This window comes from Python bivittatus, unplaced genomic scaffold, assembly GCF_059951505.1.
Source record: "Python bivittatus isolate LINGU-HERP-01145 unplaced genomic scaffold, Pbiv_v1 ctg000020_np1212, whole genome shotgun sequence".
In the NCBI taxonomy this organism is placed as follows: domain Eukaryota; kingdom Metazoa; phylum Chordata; class Lepidosauria; order Squamata; family Pythonidae; genus Python; species Python bivittatus.
In genome coordinates, this window is record NW_028277030.1 from 65,127,361 (window position 1) to 65,147,390 (window position 20,030).

General features: G+C 38.5%; 1 protein-coding gene across 1 annotated transcript in view; it reads left to right on the top strand.

The window, feature by feature from the left end:
* The window catches only part of CLVS2 (clavesin 2), a 51,810-nt gene that overhangs the window by 23,324 nt on the left and 8,456 nt on the right, over nt 1–20,030 (top strand). Inside the window, exons 3-4 of the mRNA XM_007440346.3 lie at nt 16,581–16,691; nt 18,450–18,670. Coding sequence (XP_007440408.1) covers nt 16,581–16,691; nt 18,450–18,670 — 332 coding nt within the window. The remainder of the gene's footprint in view (nt 1–16,580; nt 16,692–18,449; nt 18,671–20,030) is intronic.

Genomic DNA, 20,030 nt, shown 5'->3' on the forward strand with positions numbered 1-20,030 from the left:
CAAGGCGCCACCAGCATTTTTCCTCCCACCGGAGTGAGAATACCCATTTATCTACTCACGTGAGTTTTCGAACTGTTGGGTTGACAGGAACTGGGGGGGAAACAGGAGCTCACCCTGTTAACGCGAAGGCTGGACTCAAACCGCTGAAGCGTTGACCATTTCTGGCCGGCAACTTTCAGCGTCATTAAGCCGCTGCGCCACCGCGTCCCCCTTTTTGGTAGATTAAGTTCCACCAAAACTGTCTCCACTTAGTTTGCTTTCAAGTATGCATTATAGCAAGTCGATAACATATTTCTGGAGCTTAATTTCTGGGAGAAACAGCTGCCTTTTCTAATAGCTACATTTACAATACAGTACTACTTAATGTGCAGTCTATTTTTGTTCCATGTAAACCTGTTGGAGGGTAGAACTTTTTAAAAATGATCTGTTTCTTCCAAGGGAAAATAATTTTATTTATTTTGTTTGGCAGAACAAAACATAATTTGAATACATGGAGCTAGTGAAAGCAAAATCAACACATCTAGCAGAGTAAAATATCAGTGTTTTCAGTGAAGATAAATTTAATTTCAGATACTAAAAGACCTAAATAGGTGGGGGGAAATGATGTTCATATATTATAGTTTTGGTGCACTCTATGTTGCTTTTTTTTAGGGTGAGGGTGCCTTCAAGTCAGTGTTGACTACTGGCAAGTGCCTGGACTAGTCCCTGCAGTTTTCTTGGCAAGGTCTTTTGGAAGTGGTTTGCCATTGCCTGCTTCCTAGGGCTGAGAGAGAGTGACTGGCCCAGGGTCACCCAGCTGGCTTTGTGCCTAGGTGGGACTAGAACTCCCAGTCTCCCGGTTTCTAGTCTGGTGCCCTAAAGCACTACACCAAACTGGCTCTCTCTATGTTGGCTTACAACTCTCTTAATTTCTAGCTATTGGCTGGGGAAGAAAGGAGTCATGGTCTCTTGTACCTAGAGCACACCAAACAGGAGAGGCCAATACATTCTGACCACGAGGCTTATTCTGGAGAAAACACTGATATTATTGGAATGACTTATCAACTGACAGGTGGGGGTGGAGTTTTCCCTGTCAAGAAAAGTACTGCCAATACAAAACCACAACAACTCTCCCTCCTCTTACTCATTGTAGTTCTAGTCAGACTAGAAACACAGTAATTTATTATAAAAAATAGCAAAGGCAATATGTTGGAAAGGACATTATGCCTGCTATTAATGAAAAGATATATTTTCTACTGTATACTTATGTTTTGACTTTTACTTGCTAGATTATTTTTTTTTAAAAAACCCTAAAATATGTAATTTTGAAAAGCATTGCTGCCTCTTCATTTTTGTCCAAATGACAAGCTGTCATCAAGCATATACATCCCCAGGTTTCACATGCATTCCATGCCTGCTGAATGGAAAGAGAAATAATCATTGCTCTTGTCTGTGGACTCTTCACTGCTGGTGTTTGTTCCTCAGCCACAGCATGCAGGACCTCTGTAAAAGCATTCACATCTGCAATTCAAGCCAGACCAGTTAATGGTGCTACTTTTAGGTACTAGAGAGCTGGGATGAAAATTACATCAGAGACGCCCCTGAAAAATGGTCAGTTATCAATGTAGTTTTCTATGTACTTGAATGCAAACCAGTTCCCCAGTAATTTGACAGTTACCATGGTGAGCCTTGTTCAGTTAGTATGCAAACAGGCATTCAATTGTATAAAGAAAGGCAGATCTTAGATACTTATGTGAGGGGTAAACGTGGACTGTGTGAAAAAGATTGCTTGTAACCTGTACTATTTTTGAAGAGCAGCAGGTATGAATTTCTAAATGTATATATTTTTTTAATTCAATCATGTCTAATTCTTGGAGAGATTCCTGGACAAGCCCTTTCAATTTTCTTGGCAAGGTTTTTCAGAAGTGGTTTGCCCTTGCCTCCTTCCTAGGACTGAGAGAAAGTGACTGGCCCAAAGTCACCCAGCTGGCTTTGTGCCTAGGCGAGACTAGAACTTCATCATCTCCTGGTGCCTCAACCACAACACCAGACTGGCTCTTCTAAATGTAATAATTCTAAATGTAATAGAAAGCAAGAAAATAGAAATGAAACCACCTGCAAAGCAACAGCCTGCTTTTCTTCAGCCGCTGAGCAATTGATTTTAGGCCTCACGCTGGTTTTAGCAGACCAGGATTTCATGAGGTATGAAGAGAAGTAGAATTCTTCTCTTGGTCAGCGGGTCCCATATAACCATCTCAGTGAACCTCACAGTTCAGATTTGTGCCATGGAGGTCTCCACTCAGCAATCTCTTTTAGCTAGGAGCATTTACAACCATAAGTCAGGAAGAACACTGCTGTGACATGGCCAGGATTTTGCTATTGGAAGCTTTATCATTAATATTGATCAATAATTTTAATTGCTGCCTTCTGTGGATGATCTTATTGTGTGTCTCAGCACTATCTTTACAACATCCTGCACTACCCAGCACACCTTTTGGGCACCTCTTACTCTGCATACCTACAGCTTTTCTGGATCAGAAGTGGAGACAAAATTATGGAAATAACAGCTATAGTCATGATAAACTGCATCCAAATATGTAGGGATTCAATACAGAGCTGGAGATTAGCAAAATCAAATGAGCTATTTTATGTATATAGAAATACACATACAAAGCACCAGTACAGCTAACAATAAAGAACAGGATTCTAATATCACATTCCAAAATAATCAAAACAAGTGTATCAAAAGTACATATAAATATGTTTTAAAAATCTGCCAATAAACTAAGCTCCAGAGAGAACCAAGACAAAGCAATCAGTCCTACCAGTTAAAGACTGTGTAAACCAGATCTTCATGGCCTAATGCCACTGAAGAGGGTGCTAAAACATTATTTCCCAAAAGGGAATTTTAAATTGAGACATAGCCACTCAGAAACCGCTCACATGCTCATCAAATGTACCATGAGGTTTATGAGATGCAAGAAAAAAGCCTCTCTCAAATGCTGTTTAGGATGTCTTAAGTCAGGGAAGGCTTTAAAAAGCACACTCAGAAATTTTAGTTAAGCCTGGAAATAGACTGGAAGTTCTCACATGGAGATTAGAGTATATATCAATATTCTCTTAATAATTGGCAGTAGATAAAAACCATGGCATTCTGGAATATCTATAACTTCTGAACATTTTCAAAGATTAGGTAGGGCATATTTACAATGATCTACTCAAGATATCTGGCTTAGGATAAAGCTGCACCTGATCATTAGTAACACATCTGAAACAAGTTTAAAGAATCCAAAAAAGAAAAGATAGCTAGTAAGGCATTGCCAACAACAAACACAGTGCTTATAAACATTGCTTCAACAATTGTTCTGAGAGCAAGGACTTTCAAACTTGAACCGTAATGAAAGGTCAGCTGTATGAGAGATTATTATAGAGGGCTATGAATGGGCTGTATTGGTAATCCAGAAGGAATTTCTTTGCAACCTCTACTTCCTAGTATTGTCTCAGCTGGAGGATCTGTATCAGAGATGGTCCTACTGCTCCACTTCAGAGTCTCTAGGAGTAACTGTTGCTTCATAATTTTCTAATTCAGGAAGCTCATATTTTTTCTTTAAGAGACGTCTGGGGAAAAGCCATGACACAAAGTATACTAAAGAAAAGTTGGCCATCAGTGAATAATTTCCACTCCTTTGCTTTTAGGGCTTTTTCACCCAGCAAACTCTGTGACCTTTATACTAGAGTGGGGCTTTCTGTCATGTATATGTGTAAGAAAAGCAGCTGTACACTCCTAATTATAGGGAACACACAATAGTGAAAACCTTCATTGGTTATAGCTTTTTGTAATCTGAATCCAAATTCTTGAAGACCCATGTCATCTGAATTGAGTTCAGGCTGGTTACCAGAATATATGCGTGGCTCAGGGTGTAATATTATCATAAAGTTCTTTTATGCCACTGATATTTTGACCTCATCATACTTAACGCAAGAATGACAGCAACTGATTAAAAAGCTTGAGTGCCCTATTTATTGATTGACTGCTGGCATGTCTTCAGCATTACTCTTATGCAGTTAACTTCAATAGATAGGTTTATTGCTTGATAAATTTGCCTGCACTGATGAGTGCTACACATTAATGTACCTGGGTTCATCTGTTATGGCTGTTTTGTGCTTGACATTTCCAAAATGAAGCATCATATATGATGCAGTGGTGCATTATGCATATTTTGTGCATGAATGGTGCCTGAGAGACAAATAGGATTGTGAGTGTTTACCATCTAGAACAGTTTAGTTTACATTCACACTTACACTCTCCAACATAAGTAGTTTGCTCCAACTGTAAACAATAAAATTCATTGTTGAAGTTGGCACAGGTCCAAAGTATTGCTGCATGATTACTAAGGGGCAAAGATTTTCTTTATCTCTTGTCAGGCAAATTTCAATACATGTTTTCATAATAGGTAACAAATCATCTTGAATAACTTATGTAATGTGTTTTTATTATTATTTATCAGCATATTGATTGTAGGCTGGAACAGCAACCAAACACTATAAAATTACACATTTAAATAGCAGGCTAAAATAGTTCCAAAAGGGTCATTAAAGGCTGTCTAATCAATATTGTGTAAGTTTTGAAATGTTTACTGAAGTAAAGCTCATAAACTCAAATATTTATGACAGCAAGGATAGTCTTCTGTGCATTTTAATTAAAACATGCAGCTGTATGTAAATTGAAGTATATGCTATTCTTCTAGCAACTGGGAGGCACAGTTTTGAATGAACAAAAGTTGTTGGAAAATTAGTTGAGCATCACTGGGTTAGTGTAATTCACTGCCACCAAGCTATTTTTTCAGGAAGAAAGAGACCTCTAGTAGAATGCTATAGAAGAATGCTTGGGTCAGAAGCCACGTTCACAATCAAAGAAAAACAGAGTCAGTGGAACAAGTCTCATTACATTTAAACTATACATTGTAGGCCCACTATATTTATACTATGAGTTTTTAGCTCAATCTTCCCCCATAAAACATCAAGATCAATGAATTTATGTAAGGGCATTCCTTCTGCTGTGATTTCCCAAATGTTCTGTGAAATCCTCTGTGAATGTAATCCACCATTGTACATTAGAACAGCTTCTTTTTCTCATCTATTGGTATTTGCAGAAGAATGTATCTGATCATGTTCTCACAAGTTAACATAGGGACAGAAGTGCATATTTCTTTTTAAGGAGGAACTCAACATAAGCATTTGCTTTACCCAGTTCCGATCATTGCCTGTCATCTCTAGCAGGCACTGGCTCTTCATAGTCTCAGTCAGAACCATTTTGCAGCCATGATACTTGAAATCATTTAAATTGGATCCTCAATATCAAGAATTAAGCCTGGGACTTTCTTTCTGTAAATCACATGCTCTACAGATTTCCTGAATGGGTACATAATATAAAGATTAGACAGCTCACACTATGTAGCTGAGATCTGTTTGCCACAGCAGTTACAACCCAGATGAATCATAGAAAGCTGCCTTTTATTGGGTTAGATTTTTTTTTTGTTTTAGTCCTACCAGCTCAGTATTACCTGTGCTGATCAGCAGTCACTCTCTAGAGTTTCAGATGAGATTTGTTCTCAGTCTTACTTGGGATATTCAGCATGCAGAACATTTGCTCTGCTGCTGATTATCTGGCTCCCATTGATCATTCATGCCATCTCTTGAATGTCACTGACACTTGATGTAGGCTGCAATTCTAAGCAGACTTCCTTGAACTACATGGATTTTAACAGGAATTTGACTTCTCATAAAATACCTTCCAAAATGGAGTTTGGTTTGGCTTCAGCTTGGATTTATATGCTAAACCTGAAAAAAACTTTCTGGGATTTTTGAGAACCCTATGTTGTCAACAGGGAGAGATTTGATGTATTAACTGCATGTTAATGCATTTCAGCACCTAGAGGCCTCTGGACAGCAATAGCATAGCAGAAGTTAAGAGGAATCTATTGGAATCCAACAAAACACTGAATTATGATAGTCCTGAATTCTATAAATAATTTTCCCTAAATACCATATTATACCAATGCCATCTGCTATAGGTTTTGCCTGCAGCTTTAAGGAGCACTTTAGGGTCTTCCCTTTATTCCTTAGATTTTATTCTAATTTCTGTCCTGGTGGTCAAGGGAGGATACATAGCGCTCCCTCCTTTAAGTTTAATTTTTCCTCATAATAACTCTGTGAGGAAAGATAGGCTGAGAAATAGTGCCTGGTCCAAAGGCATCCAGTAAGCTTCCATGACTGAGAATGGACCTTGCCATTACATCACACCAGCTTGCTCATGTTTAACAGGAGGTCCCTATCCTGTGCTTGTCATAAGGCCTGTGTGGTGTACTGATTAAGGTGTTAGGCTAGGAGTGAGGAGACCCAGGTCCTTGTCCAGTCTCAGACATGAAAATTCACCAGGTAGTCTTGGACTAGTCATGCTTTCTTTGCCCAATCTACCAGCTTGGTGGTGGTTGTGGGAAAATAGGAGGGAGCACTATGCATACCTCCATGTGCTCTGAAATGAAAGGCAGGAGGTACATCTAATACATCAAGAATAAATAAACAATGACTTTATTGTTAAAACATTCCAGATCTCTCTCTGCCAAATACGCTAAAAACAGACCTTGAATAAAAATAGTTCAAACAAAACTGCAAATGCTCAGAAAGCAACAGAGAGAGCAAACATGTCAGGCTGCAGCAGTGACACTCCCGTGAAGGCATCAGACAAGAACTGAGGAAGAACAATTAAACACACACACACACACACACACACACACAGAGGAACAGTACACCCTCACCCCCACACCACAGTTATATTAAATGAGGCATATAAACAGATGGTAACTCTGGGACAAGATATGCATAGATTGCTATGCATTTCTGAAGAGCAGTGACAGATGGATAACAGAATATATTTCTATTTGTGTGCCAAAGGCCACTTTTTTGCACACTGATATCCCTTGCTAGATTTGGGCATAGGTCATAAGAAAGGGTTCATAGTTATCTCCAACTACACTTGCTACAAAACAATCAGGGGGAAATGATTGAAAAGGATAGTCAGATTCACCATATGCAAATACAGTCTCATTATGGATATGCCAAATTGCAGCTGATGGATATTCTTCAGGGAGGGAGGGAGGGAGGGAGGGAGGGAGGAAGGAAGGAAGGAAGGAAGGAAGGAAGGAAGGAAGGAAGGAAGGAAGGAAGGAAGGAAGGAAGGAAGGAAGGATTTCTGCCAGCTTCCCTTTAGCCAATGGGGAAGCTGGCAGCAAGTCGTAAGTCGCTCACACTCCCACTGCTTTTTTGCCCTTGGTCATTCTGTTTCTCTGTTTACGTAAGGAAATGTATCTGAAACGATGACCCAATGGGTCATGGGTTGTCTAATGAATAACACAAAAGTAAGTCTTATGTTTGATGGCAGTTACTTCTCAATAAGGATACATGGGATTTCAGCATTATTCTACAACCAGTGTATGGAAATTCTCCCTTACAGTAGATAGGATTTCATTTCCAGAGCTCACCATTCAGCCTACCACCTCTCCTGCCAAGACCCTTTCCTTATCCCCTTTAAAAGGGCTAATGGCTTGCAGTCCAAATATCTGAAATCCATATTGTCTTGCCAGGGTGTTAAGATGTTCAATGGGAGCCCTCCTCACCCTGTCTTCCATGGTATGTTATGGGTTCACAAACAAGAGGGACTCTGCTGCTGCCCTGATTCTGAAATGTAGTCCAAATAAAATACAAGAAGATGGAAATTCTGCTGTTCTCCCTTTTCTTTTGAAATCTAATCAAAGCATTCTGTAAGAATAGAAGTGGACAATTGTTCATTCGCTTGAACGTTGTGGTGGGTGGACGTGGACGTGAAATGTGTCAGTGGGACGAGACTTTTTTTCTCCTGTGTTTTGGAAGTGGGGGTGGGGTGGGATGTTTCTTGGTCTTTGAAGGCATCTTAAGTCTGTTTTAAGGTACACCCTACATTTTCTCTGTGTTTCCATTTACAAACTGGTAGGAAATACGGTGCCAATTTTTGGCTGTTACGGACAGGGGACTTTCAGGACCCCAAAAAGGACATTCAGTGGTTGCATGAAGAACTGAGATTCAGGTTATCTATCCTTCCTACAAACAGGAATTATTTTTATTCCTTTTTATAACCGGTATGTTTATTTAATGCTGACTAATTTTATCTTGCTTGCCATTTTATCCATGTTTTAACTAATTAATGTAGGTGTTTATATTTTTAATTGTTTTGGGGTTTTACTCTAACTGTGAGCTGCCCAAAGTCACCCTCCGGGGGAGATGGACGGCATACAAATTTAATAAATAAATAAATAAATACATGTTATCTTGTATTTGACTTGTGTATATCACCCTGGAATCCATTCTGAATGAAGGACATTTATAAGAATAAATCAAATCAATAAGCTCATTCTTATTTGATAGATTCCCATCAAACTATTCCTGAATATTAAGTGCAGACTTTTTACAGTTACAAAAAGGTATGGAATTTCGTATATTTGTCCCAAATATTAGAAACCCACATCAGTGCTGTAATCAAAGATGTAATGTGACACTTCCCAATTAACCTATGTTCAGATAAGATCTCTGAAGACTCTTTTGAATGTCAGTCATAAGACTATACATTTAAAAATAATAATACACTTTTTCCTGCATTTCATGTGCTCTTGCCTGTTTTGGAATGAAACAATTGATGCTGACTTTGACTCTCTGTGTTTGTTCACAATCATTATCATTTCTCTCTCACTTTCACACTGTCCTGGCACCACAGAAGGTCAGCAAGAAGTTAGTGTTATGGACTCCTTTTTCACTTTGCACATATAAGAAATTGACTGATTGATTGATTATGTGCAGTCATGTTGGTGTTGACTCTTGGTGACCATATAGATAGATTTTTCTCCATGACAATGTGTCCCTAGCCTGGCCTTCAGGTTTTCTAATGGCATACCCATTACCACTATGACTGAGTCCATCCACCTTGCTATTGGTCATCTTTTTCCTTCCACCTTTCTCACCACAAGAGCCTTCTCCAGAAAGCTGTGTCTGAAGTATATATAAGAAGATATATATAAAAGGAAATACTTGTGCAGAAATGGGTTATTTAGCCAGCTTAGGCAACCTGTGTATTCCTCCACATGTATGCTTAGAAGAAGTGATTTAGTAGAGCTTTGCCAACTGCATCATTCTTATTGTTAATAACTCTTGTCTTGTCTTTTATCTGTAACCATTAAGATAACAAGGGCAATACCAACAATTTAATCCATCACCTGACAAGGGGAAGGGGAACAATAGTTGTCTAAGAGTTTCTTATAAACAAAGGGTCACTTTCCAAGGTATTGTCCATATACATCATCAGATCATCCCCAGATACTGTCTTTGGCAGAGGACTTACGATCAAGTCCCTAATAAGAGGTGCTACTGAGCCATCCCCGGATATTATTGTTTATGCTCCCTGTCTCTTAAGAGAAGTTTAAAAACATGACAAATGCCCCAGAGAATTGGAAGCTCAATATAGATCCAAAGTCCTGGGAGGCTTCTGCAGAAATGCCAGCTTCAGGGGGTTCATCTGTTGCTATTCTTGGGATTCCTGGCATGGTAAAGGAATGAAGATTGGTATATCTTTCTCTGTTAACTCTCTGAACATTTATTCAATAAAATCCTCTTTGACATTTCACCTTGGTTTAAGCCTATTGTCTTTGAATCCTAAAGAATCCTATTGGCTCCCAACTGGCCACTGGGTTGCCAACACACAGACTCTGTAACAAGTTTGTTTGTTTGTTTCTCATCTTGTATAATTGCTTCTGAAAGAAAATTATTCCACCTTGTTCTCCACTTTTCCTATTGCCACATTTATTCTCCTTGAAATTGAATACTTTATTGCTATAAATATTCTACCAGATGCCCTTTTGCCTTCCTTTCTTCATTATTTCCTCCTGTTTTCTTAGTGATAGACATTAACCTCATCTGACTTTCCTTCCATATTAGAAGAAAGCTTTTTAAAAAGCCTCTATCAAATCCTGAACTATAACTACTGAAGAAGTGAAAAATGCCTCCCTCATTTCAGAAATCTCATAAAATTCCTTAATGTTTGCCATCCATCTCCCTCTCTCTCTCTCTCTCTCTTTCTTTCTCATACACATATACCACGTTTCAGCTCATGATACTTCTTCTGTCATTTGACCTATCCTGCAGACATCTCTGGTCTGGTGGTTCTCTTTCCTAGCAACCTGTTCTGGGCAAATTGATCATCAGCCTCCAACTTGCTTGTTCAGGATTCCCTACTAACCCTGTGCTCCATCCTCCATCCTTAGTGGGGAGAAACATCTTATTTCTCCAATAGTACTGTTTCATTTATGACAAGAAAAATTGCAAAGACCTTGCCTTACTCTCCTAAGGAAGAAAATTCTAAGGAAGCATTTTTTCCTCCATTGTTATTCTTATCCTTTGCTACAGTAAGTGTTAGTCTGGCTACTTGCCCGTCAATAATTAGTTCTTTGATAAATAACAGCTTGCAATGAATCTGGAAAATTACTAAGGAGGTTTTCTTCTAGCTTCCTCTGAAGGGATTTTTCTCACTGGCCACCCCTTAGTGGGCTCCTTGAATGTAATCTTGCTTATTCCACTGTCTGTTTTCTTTATTTCAAAATTATTCGCAGAAGACCAAACTCCCCAATTGTCAGAAAGTTAGGGGAATATGTTGGCATATCCACAGAAACATTAAAAAAAAGTTAATTCATTCAGAAAACTTGATTTTAGATCAAATAAACCAATTGGTTTAGTTGATCAAGGTTAAAATAAGAGATATTGTTATTTTTGGTAACCCTTAATGGACTTTCTGCTGACACTAGGACTGAAGAGATGATGCTTTATGGGGTTGTCTATAGATAAGAGATGGGATATGGGATGAAGAGATAAATGTTTAGAGTGGGTGAAGAGTTAGTAAATTTGTTTATACTTGTGATGAATGTTGGAAGTCACTTCTTTACATATTTCTTTTCTCTTTCTTTACTATATTCTTTTATTTATTTTTTCTACATTTTTTCTCCTCCTTTGCACTCTTCATTCTTTCTATTCTTCTTTCTTTTAATTTGTATTAGATTTTACTACTATAATTAAAACCCTTAATATTTAGGAAAATGAATGAGAGTTGCAAAAATACCTATTTCTTACGAGCTTGTCACTGTCACAATCTCATGCAACTCAGCTTTCCAAGCTTGTGTTTCATAGGTAATTAAATGTATCACACATTGCTTTTGTTCCAAAGCTAATAAAATGTACAACAACAGCTGTTTGCTGGAGGCAGTCTTGAACTGGTAACAGACCTAATGACTTCAGATATGGGAGATATCCAATTAAATCCTCCTGCTAAGGGAACTGCTTTCCTCAGTTGAATAGGAAGGGGGTGGGATGTCACAATCAGCTGCCAAGATTGAGGGGTTCTTTACAGCAGATGGTGGGACAGAAGCTATGGAGAATAGAATATTGTTCACATGATGTTGGATTTCATCCAGCCCTTCTAGATTACACCTTCCTAGATTTCTTTTAAGGATGTGGAATTTATTGACTTGGTTTCATGAGTGTTATGTCACTCACTATAGGTTAAATTTAAATTGTAAAATAACAGGCTGATAATAAGCACAGTTTATTATAGCATAAGCAATTCTGCATGTGAAAATAGTGGCCTTGCACAGGTTTTTGCATGTAACTAAATGACATAATTCATCATATTTCCACAATGATGTCATAACACACACAATATCACTGTGGCTTGCAACAGATGCCTATGTGAGGCTGATAACTTCTAAAAGCTTCAAAATGATATTTGCCAGTTACACTTGCTCTTGTTGTATCCATAATATCCACCTTTAATAGACTTCTGAAAAACGTATTTTAATATTGTTTCCTTGCTAGGTGCTAGATTTGAGCTGTTCATCAATTAAAAAGGCTATGCTGTGATTCAAAGTAGGTTAGAAGAAGGATAGCTAGACATCATGGCTCACCCCAACCCAATGGCATACCAGCTCAGAATGAATTGTAAATAAGAAGTTTCTCAATTCATCTCAAGTTTTCAATAAAGAAGTTTGCTAGGGTGCATCGGCCAGCTCTGTAAGTGTGTATGAGTAGACACCAACATAAACCACCTCTACATCGAAGTTAAAGCCACCACTAGAAAATAGCAATACCCTGCCATCAAACTGTTTTGTTCTCCAGATGATCAGCCACCAAGGCAGCAAGGGTGAGATAAGACCTCTCATCTCATGTAAGCATTATAATTTGGTGAATAGTGTGCTTTTATAGACGAGTACATGATGTTCAATGTTAGTGACTAATCCTGTGTTTGTTACTTTACAGCTACATGAGGATAGATGTTTATCTTCTGAGAAATGAAACTATCAGTCAATTTTCTGAATCTTGCTCGTGGATTTCTCAGGACTCTTTGGGATGAAAGCAAAGCAGCAGTACTGTTAAAACCTATATCCCCATAGTTCATCAGTGCTTCATGTCTCAAGTGTTAACATGGAGTGGAAGCAAAAGAGTTAGCCATTAGAGTGCTATAGTATCAAAAGACCTATGGGCTCCAGGTTTTATCTAGCATTAGGGAGAAAAAGATAGAGATGAAGATATATTTTTGTTGCCAGATTACTTTCTTGCTGAGTTTGTTCTTTTATATTCTCATCAGGTGGCTTTTCCTGTCTTTGCTGAGCATACATCCTGCAGCTATTCCATAGCTCTAAAAAAAAAATTAGTAAATTCAGAAAAGTGATAAAGGTCATTCTTGACAGATCTTAGCTTCTGCTAAAATGAAAAGGGAAGACATTCCCAGGAATGTTGGGAAATGTCACAGATAACAATTTCATGGAATGTAAGGGTTGGAAGAGACCTTGGAGATCACCCAGTCCACTTATGTCTTATAACTGCATTATAATATAATACATACAGTTTATAGATGGTTGAGCTGAACTTAGAAGAGAAATGATCCACCATTTGGGAAGACTGTCAAGGACTGTATCTTAGCTCAGAAAAACATTAATGGAATGGAAAATACCAATGGAATTGAGAGAATTGGAAAAGATCCTTGAATAAATAGTTCATTCAACAATTTTGGATTGAAAATGTAAAGACAACTAAGGATCTTCAGGGCAAAAAAACAAAACAAAACAAAACCCCACAATAACTGATTGTAAATTTTAATGAATGTGAAATCTAGATTCTTTATAATCCTAAAGTTTTATTCTCAAGGGCTATGTTCTCAAGGGTATTCTATGAGTTTAGTCTAGCACTTTAGAGAATTTTGAAGAGATGGAGAACTTACCAACATGGCCTAATCAAAAGTACTGATGAAACTGACTGAACTGGGGGGAATTTCCTATGACACAGACTGGTGACCTAATGTTAGATCTGATTATACATTAGAAAGGGGGATAGGACATGACAACACTTTTTTTTTTTTTTTTTGGAATGTCTTGATCAGGGTTAATATAGTATATGGTAAATTTGATTTAGTTCTTGCAAACTGGTTGCTAAATTCCTCCTCTTCCTCTGAGGAGGCCCAGCAGACACAGGTTGAATGGATAGCTCATGTTCTTTAGTAACAGGCTAGGTTACTTGTATTCTCTGTTCACTGCCTGCACTCTGGTTCTTCCCCCCAGATGCCTGCACTGATTGCCCCCACTGGTATACATATATTGCTGCAGCTTGGGAATTAGGCTATCCTCTTCCTCACAAGGCAGAATATTTAATCTGGAGAACTGGTAAGGTGCTGGTAGACTGGAGAAGAGCAAACTTTGTGACAGAATGGAGAAGGTAGACACTATCCTGTCATATGATCCCCCAGACATATAGACTGTAATTGCAGCTGATAACCTTGAGCCTAGGAATTAGCTGGGAGAAAAAAATAACATTCTTTTTCCACATGCACAAAATTTCATGAGGGAAGGAGAAGTTGAAATGGACTAAGTAGCTGATAGGAAGAGACTTGTTTTTGGACTCAAAAGAAGAAACAGAAGAGGAAAAAAATGGCTAATGGGGAAAAAATAGAATTAGGCAGTTTCAGACTGTGAAAGAAATGCAGGTTTCTGGGTTATTCAAGAACACCAAAGATGAGTTGGCATAGAAGTTGCTATGCTGGGAGGAAGATGATGTAGCATAGTTCAGTCTACCCAGTGCAGATGCCCAGAGAGGGAGAAGAGAAGGATCTTACTAGCCTAGAGAGGTTGCCAGTATGTTTTCGAGTTGATTAGCTTATTGGGGGATTTAGTAATAACTACACAGTTAATAATATCTTAACACAAACATATACAGTAGAAGAAGTGTTATTGCTGAAGGCAGGAAACCATTGGAATGGTAAAGCAAACAGGCCACAAATCAATTTGCTGCATTCCACTTTTTTCTGAAGACAGAATCGGGGGGATCCATTGTATGGTTCAGCTGAATGCTGCTTGCCAAAGTTAGTCTTGCATGTCCAAAAGAGAAACTAAACCGTTTCTATCTTTGAAATGTTATGAATAAAGAAAAGAATTGACCTCATTGACAAGGAGATCCTGGCAGGCTACATCTTGTCTGATTAATCCAAAGAACCCCCTCACGGATATAGTCCCAATAGTCAAAAAAGAGGAGAAGAGAGGATCTCGGAAACTATACACAAGTTAATTTAACATCTGTACCGAGCATGGCACTTGTCAGATAGCATGTCAGCAGCATGTTTATGACACTTACAAAAGAATGCTGATTATCAGAAGCCAGAGCGTGTTTATAAAGAACAAGTCATGTCTGACTAAACATCTCTCTTTTTCTAATGACATAGTGACTGGTTTGGTAGACCAAGGGAATGTTGTAGATATAGGTTACTTTGTACTAAATAGAGCTTTTGACAAAGTCTTGTGAACAATATGGATAAATGCAGACTAAATAGTACTGCAATCTAGTGGACCTGCAACTGGTTAATATCTCATGCTCCCAAACTGCTCTTAGATAGTTCTGCATCATTCTAGAGGGAAGGAAAGTGGGATTACTCCAGGGTGTCATCTTCAACCCATTGCTATTCAACATAAATGACCTAAAGGATGGAATGCTTCTTAGATTTTCAGGTAATGCCAAGATCTGGGATTAGCTTTGTACCTTGGAGCACAAAGTCACAATTCAAAATTACTTTGAACATTGGGCCATGTCCAACAGTTGGTATTATTCATCTGTGACAAGTGTGAAGAATCAGTTGCAAAAGCACATGGGTGCAGTGGTGGTACTACATGTGAAAAGGGCCTAGGCACACTAGCAGACAACCAACTGAAGATGGGCAAATAATGTCACGCAGCAGCTAAAAAGGCCAGTGTACTGAATCCAGATCACAGGAGGTGATAGATCCATTGCATTCTGCTGATTCATCTGCACTTGGAGTACTGTTCTTGGTACCATATTTATTTAAAAGGGACATGAAGAAGTTGGTTCAAAGGAGAGTTACCTCCATGTGAGGGGGCTGGATATCAGGCTGTCAACTGAATGTTTTAAAAAGCTGTGGATGTTTAGCTTACAAAACAGAAGACTGAGGGAAGATATGGCAGCAGTTTTCAAATATCTAAAAGCTGGCTACATGCAAGAAAGGGCAGCTCTGTTCTCTGTTGAAATTGAGAGCAGAATGATTGAAGGATTGAAATGAAAAGGAAGGAAGTTCAGGCCAAATGTTTGGATTAATTTCTTGACACTAAGAGCTGTTGAGCAGTGGAACACACTATGTAGAACCTCATTGGAGGTGATCAGCTAAGAGTAGAGAGATACCAGTTGGGGAGGGCTTAGAAAATTTCTGCACTGAGCAGGGAGATTGGACGTGGTGATCCTTAAGATTCCTTCCAACTCACACATTCTATGATAAAATGGGATAGAACCATTTCCAAACCATCTTGTATTCTGGCAGGAAAGAACTACTGTATAAATATAACGTTGATAAAATAATAAATAAGCATGCGTTTTTCACACTTCTGTTATTCATCTGAAACCCAACAGTTATATGCATAAATAATTTAACATGGAATTAAACAAGCTGCTGTGTTAATTTATTAAAACATTTAAATCCTCTCCTTCCCTCCTCCAATTTTTGATCAAGGATTCCTAAGATGCCTAAGGACATACTGTAAGTGAAAACATCATCATTCTTTGAAATAAAGTTAAATGCAAGTAAATGTGGGTATATACAATGGAATGATGATATGATGGTGAATAATGTAGACTGAAAATATGTACATTGTTGCTTGGCAGAAAACCTCCTCTCTCTTTATTAGAATTCTTGTCCTAAATTTGTAGCTGGGATACAGAATTACTATCTTGGAATGAAAGACTACAATTACTACTTTTGGTTAGTAAGCTTGCAAAAGAAAGTCTCTAGCCTTAAGACATGATCTTAACCATACAACTCATCTGTAATGGTGCATATCACAATCGTTTAGTGAAACCTGGCTACAGGGTTATTGTGAGGATGAATGTGTGTGATGCTATCCTCACAGCACTGCTAGCAATGTAGAGAAAGTTGCAAAAAAAGATAAAATATCTCCTGTTTGTTTTATGTTCTCTTCTAGGACAGTTTTCCAGCTCGATTTGGAGGAATTCATTTTGTCAATCAGCCATGGTACATTCATGCCCTTTATACAGTTATACGCCCATTTTTAAAGGAAAAGACAAGGAAGAGGGTAATTGTATTCTTCTGTGTTTCCATCATATTTCATAACTTTATGAAAGGACTGATAGCCTTGAAAACTAAAGAACAAATACATGTTTCCAATGTCTTGTTTTGTGACTTTTTTTTAATTACACATATGGCAGATAAAACATTAATACTAACAAATTTTAGAACACAGCAAAGGATAAAAGAAATGGATTTTCAACTCACTGTTCTCATGAACAACACAAACCGATCCCATTTATTAAAAGCTGTATAGTTATTTGCACAGCTGCCTAAGCAGACTTGGTTCATCTTAAAGACTCTGTTCTGCAATGGGAGAATTGCTAATAATAGCAATTATTAATTATTTATAAAAAGCTATATAATCTTAGTAAAAAGTATTGTTTCTATATATTCACTTATAGTCCATGATGAACATGTTCATTGGAATCTCACCCAACAGCTTAAAGAGAAGTGGTGGTTGAACTCTAGGGTTATGTTCACTTCATTTTTCTGTATTGTAACTCCACATGTAAAAATGGTAAATAATAATAATAATAATAATAATAATAATAATAATAATAATAATTCTACTTTTGATGTGAACCTTAAGCCCAAGCTGAAAACACCATTAAGCCTACACACTGAGAGACATGTATACATTCTCCCAAAAACCATGCCTTTTGCTACAGTCCCAAGGTGTCTTTTTTTCATCTGCAGCCAAATTTCAAAAGCAACTTGAAATGGAGAATTTAATCGGCTTGCTCTTTGGAGGAATAATACCAAATTCTGCTATAGAAGCTGAAGGCAGTTGTTAATTTCTTCAATTTTTCAGTTGCTTCTCTTTGTGACCCAATGGATCGTCTGTCAGTAACTTCTCTGAATTCTTATAAGCTTCCACTCCTGTCATCAGTGATATTATCTCGCCACCTTGTCTTCCTTTGGCCTCTTGTTCAGCTGTTGCTCTGTATTTTATTCTGATCCATCCTGATCATTATACTCATTCTTCAGTAGGCAGAGGGGGTGGCCTAATATGTTTTTAAAGGCTATCCACAATTTTTTTTGGAACTTTTTTGCCTTTTCATTATCTATTGGATCACGGACATCTGAAGGCTTCAGATCAAAAAGGGAACAGATTGGGCCTTAAGCTCTGCCCCTGTTGGATATGCATGCAATTTCATGATGCACTACAAATGGGGTGGAGCTTGTATTGTGCCAATGCAATACTGTTTTCGTCATTCTGCCCTACTTGTCACTGCATTGTGACCTTGGGTGACCCTGGCTCTTCTGAATCATTGGGCTGCACAAGCCTCTTAACAGATACAAGGTAGTAATTCATAAAGGTGGCTGAAAACCTTAAGGATGCATAAACAGAGTTCCTAGATAGCAGCCACAAGTTAGGTGGGTACCATTTTCCCCTTTGAGCATCAGGCACCCTGACATGGTGTAGCACAAAGTAACCTTGAATGTTCCCCATAATTTGCCTTGTGCTCTGGTCATGTCCTTTGAGAAGGATGTGCTCAGAGCTCTTTGGATTATAGAACAGGATTCATGTTCATTGGATCCCAAATGCTGTTTGGAAGTAGAAACATGAGTAATCCTAAAGCAGCATCTTCAGGTAACCACTTCTGGAACATTTGGACATTTATCTTCTGGAACATTTGGAAAATTGTCTGTGATAAAGACTATCTAACCATATCTATGAGCTATCACTTTTTCAGATAGCCATATTTATTATTACAGATTCTGATATTTTTACAGTGTATTTTATTCTTCTTTTGCCTAGATATTTCTCCATGGAAACAACCTCAACAGCCTGCACCAGTTGATTCATCCTGAAATTCTTCCTTCTGAATTTGGAGGAATGCTTCCACCTTACGACATGGGCACATGGGCAAGAACACTGCTAGATCATGAGTATGATGATGACAGTGAATACAGTGTGGACTCCTATAACACTTCTGCAAAAGAAGTTGAAAAGGAGCTCTCACCCAAATCCATGAAGAGGTGAGTTAATGATGCCTTCTGAAGCAAGAGATGCCTAGGTGATCTCCCAGGTCAAATGACTGCTCTTAAATACTGATTCCTTTCTCTTACATCATGGGGCCATTCCAGGAAATTAGGGATGCGAAACTAAGTTCATCTCCAGGATCAGATTCCTCACATGGCAATCTGGAACCCCTTCTCTCCTCCTTGAACACCATCCTTTGGTATTCCTTCCTTTGCTTGGAAGGCAGGTCAACCCTCCTCTCAGTCCCTCTCTACATGGAGGATGAAAGAATTGCTCCCAGTCTTATTCAGATCAGAACAATTGCTCCACGCCCCCATTTGTAAGGAGGAAAACTCCTTTTCTCCATATAGAAGGAGGAACGGAGCATGGAAGAAGGAAATAGAGCAGAGTTATGGTGTGAAGATGTTCCCTGTCTGGATATAGAGATACTCTACATAGAGATACATTTATCATGCATCTATGCATGATTATGCTATGGGACAGTCCTGTGCATAATCAGATGGGAGACCAACCAATTCACTTTTCATTCTTCAGGCAGTTCCACCAAAAAAGAGAGTACTGGAAAAGAGAGGGAGAAAAACAACTTTTGCAAATTTGTCAGACCTGGGAAATTTGCTGTACCTGTACAAGCCACACTGAATGTTTTCCCTAAGGTTAGGAACTAAAGAATGCCCATCCTGGTAAATTTAGTACATGTCCTCCAAGGCCTTGGGCTGAATCCTCTCAACTGCCTGTCCTTGTTGCTTATGCTTTCCCTCCCCCCTCCCCCTTCCCCTACCCCATCATTGTGGATTATTATTCCCACTGCATTTGGTGATACCTGTCACTCATTTCTCACTTCATGATCTCTAGCCTCTGAATGTGGAAACCAGAGCATCCACCAGCTGGTTTCCATTGTTAGAACTCAATTATCATTTATTTAGGCAGTGAAAATAAAACTGATAGAGGGAACCATTTAGTTTAAGGAGGAGTTGGAGTGGGAGATCAGATGATTTTAAAGGTCAGCTTTGAAACTGCGTGTTAGGTTGAAACCTGTGTAATTAGGTATGTTTTCTCATACATACACAGGTTTCCGTCACGTTATTGTAGATGCATTCACTTTAGGCAAGGTTTTGCAAGAACATAACCCTAGCATAAAGCAAGGGAAGCACAAGGGTATAGTTAGCATGCATTCATCATACCAACTTGCACCTCCCCTATGAACAAGTTTGCAACTCCCACACCCATTTGTCTAGATGCTGCACAAATCTTTCAATTCAAATTTAGACAGTGTTGCTGGGAAAGGAATTGCATATAGATCTGCACTGCTGTGCTGAGATCTGAATACAGAAGAGCCTTATGGTTCCACTGTGACTG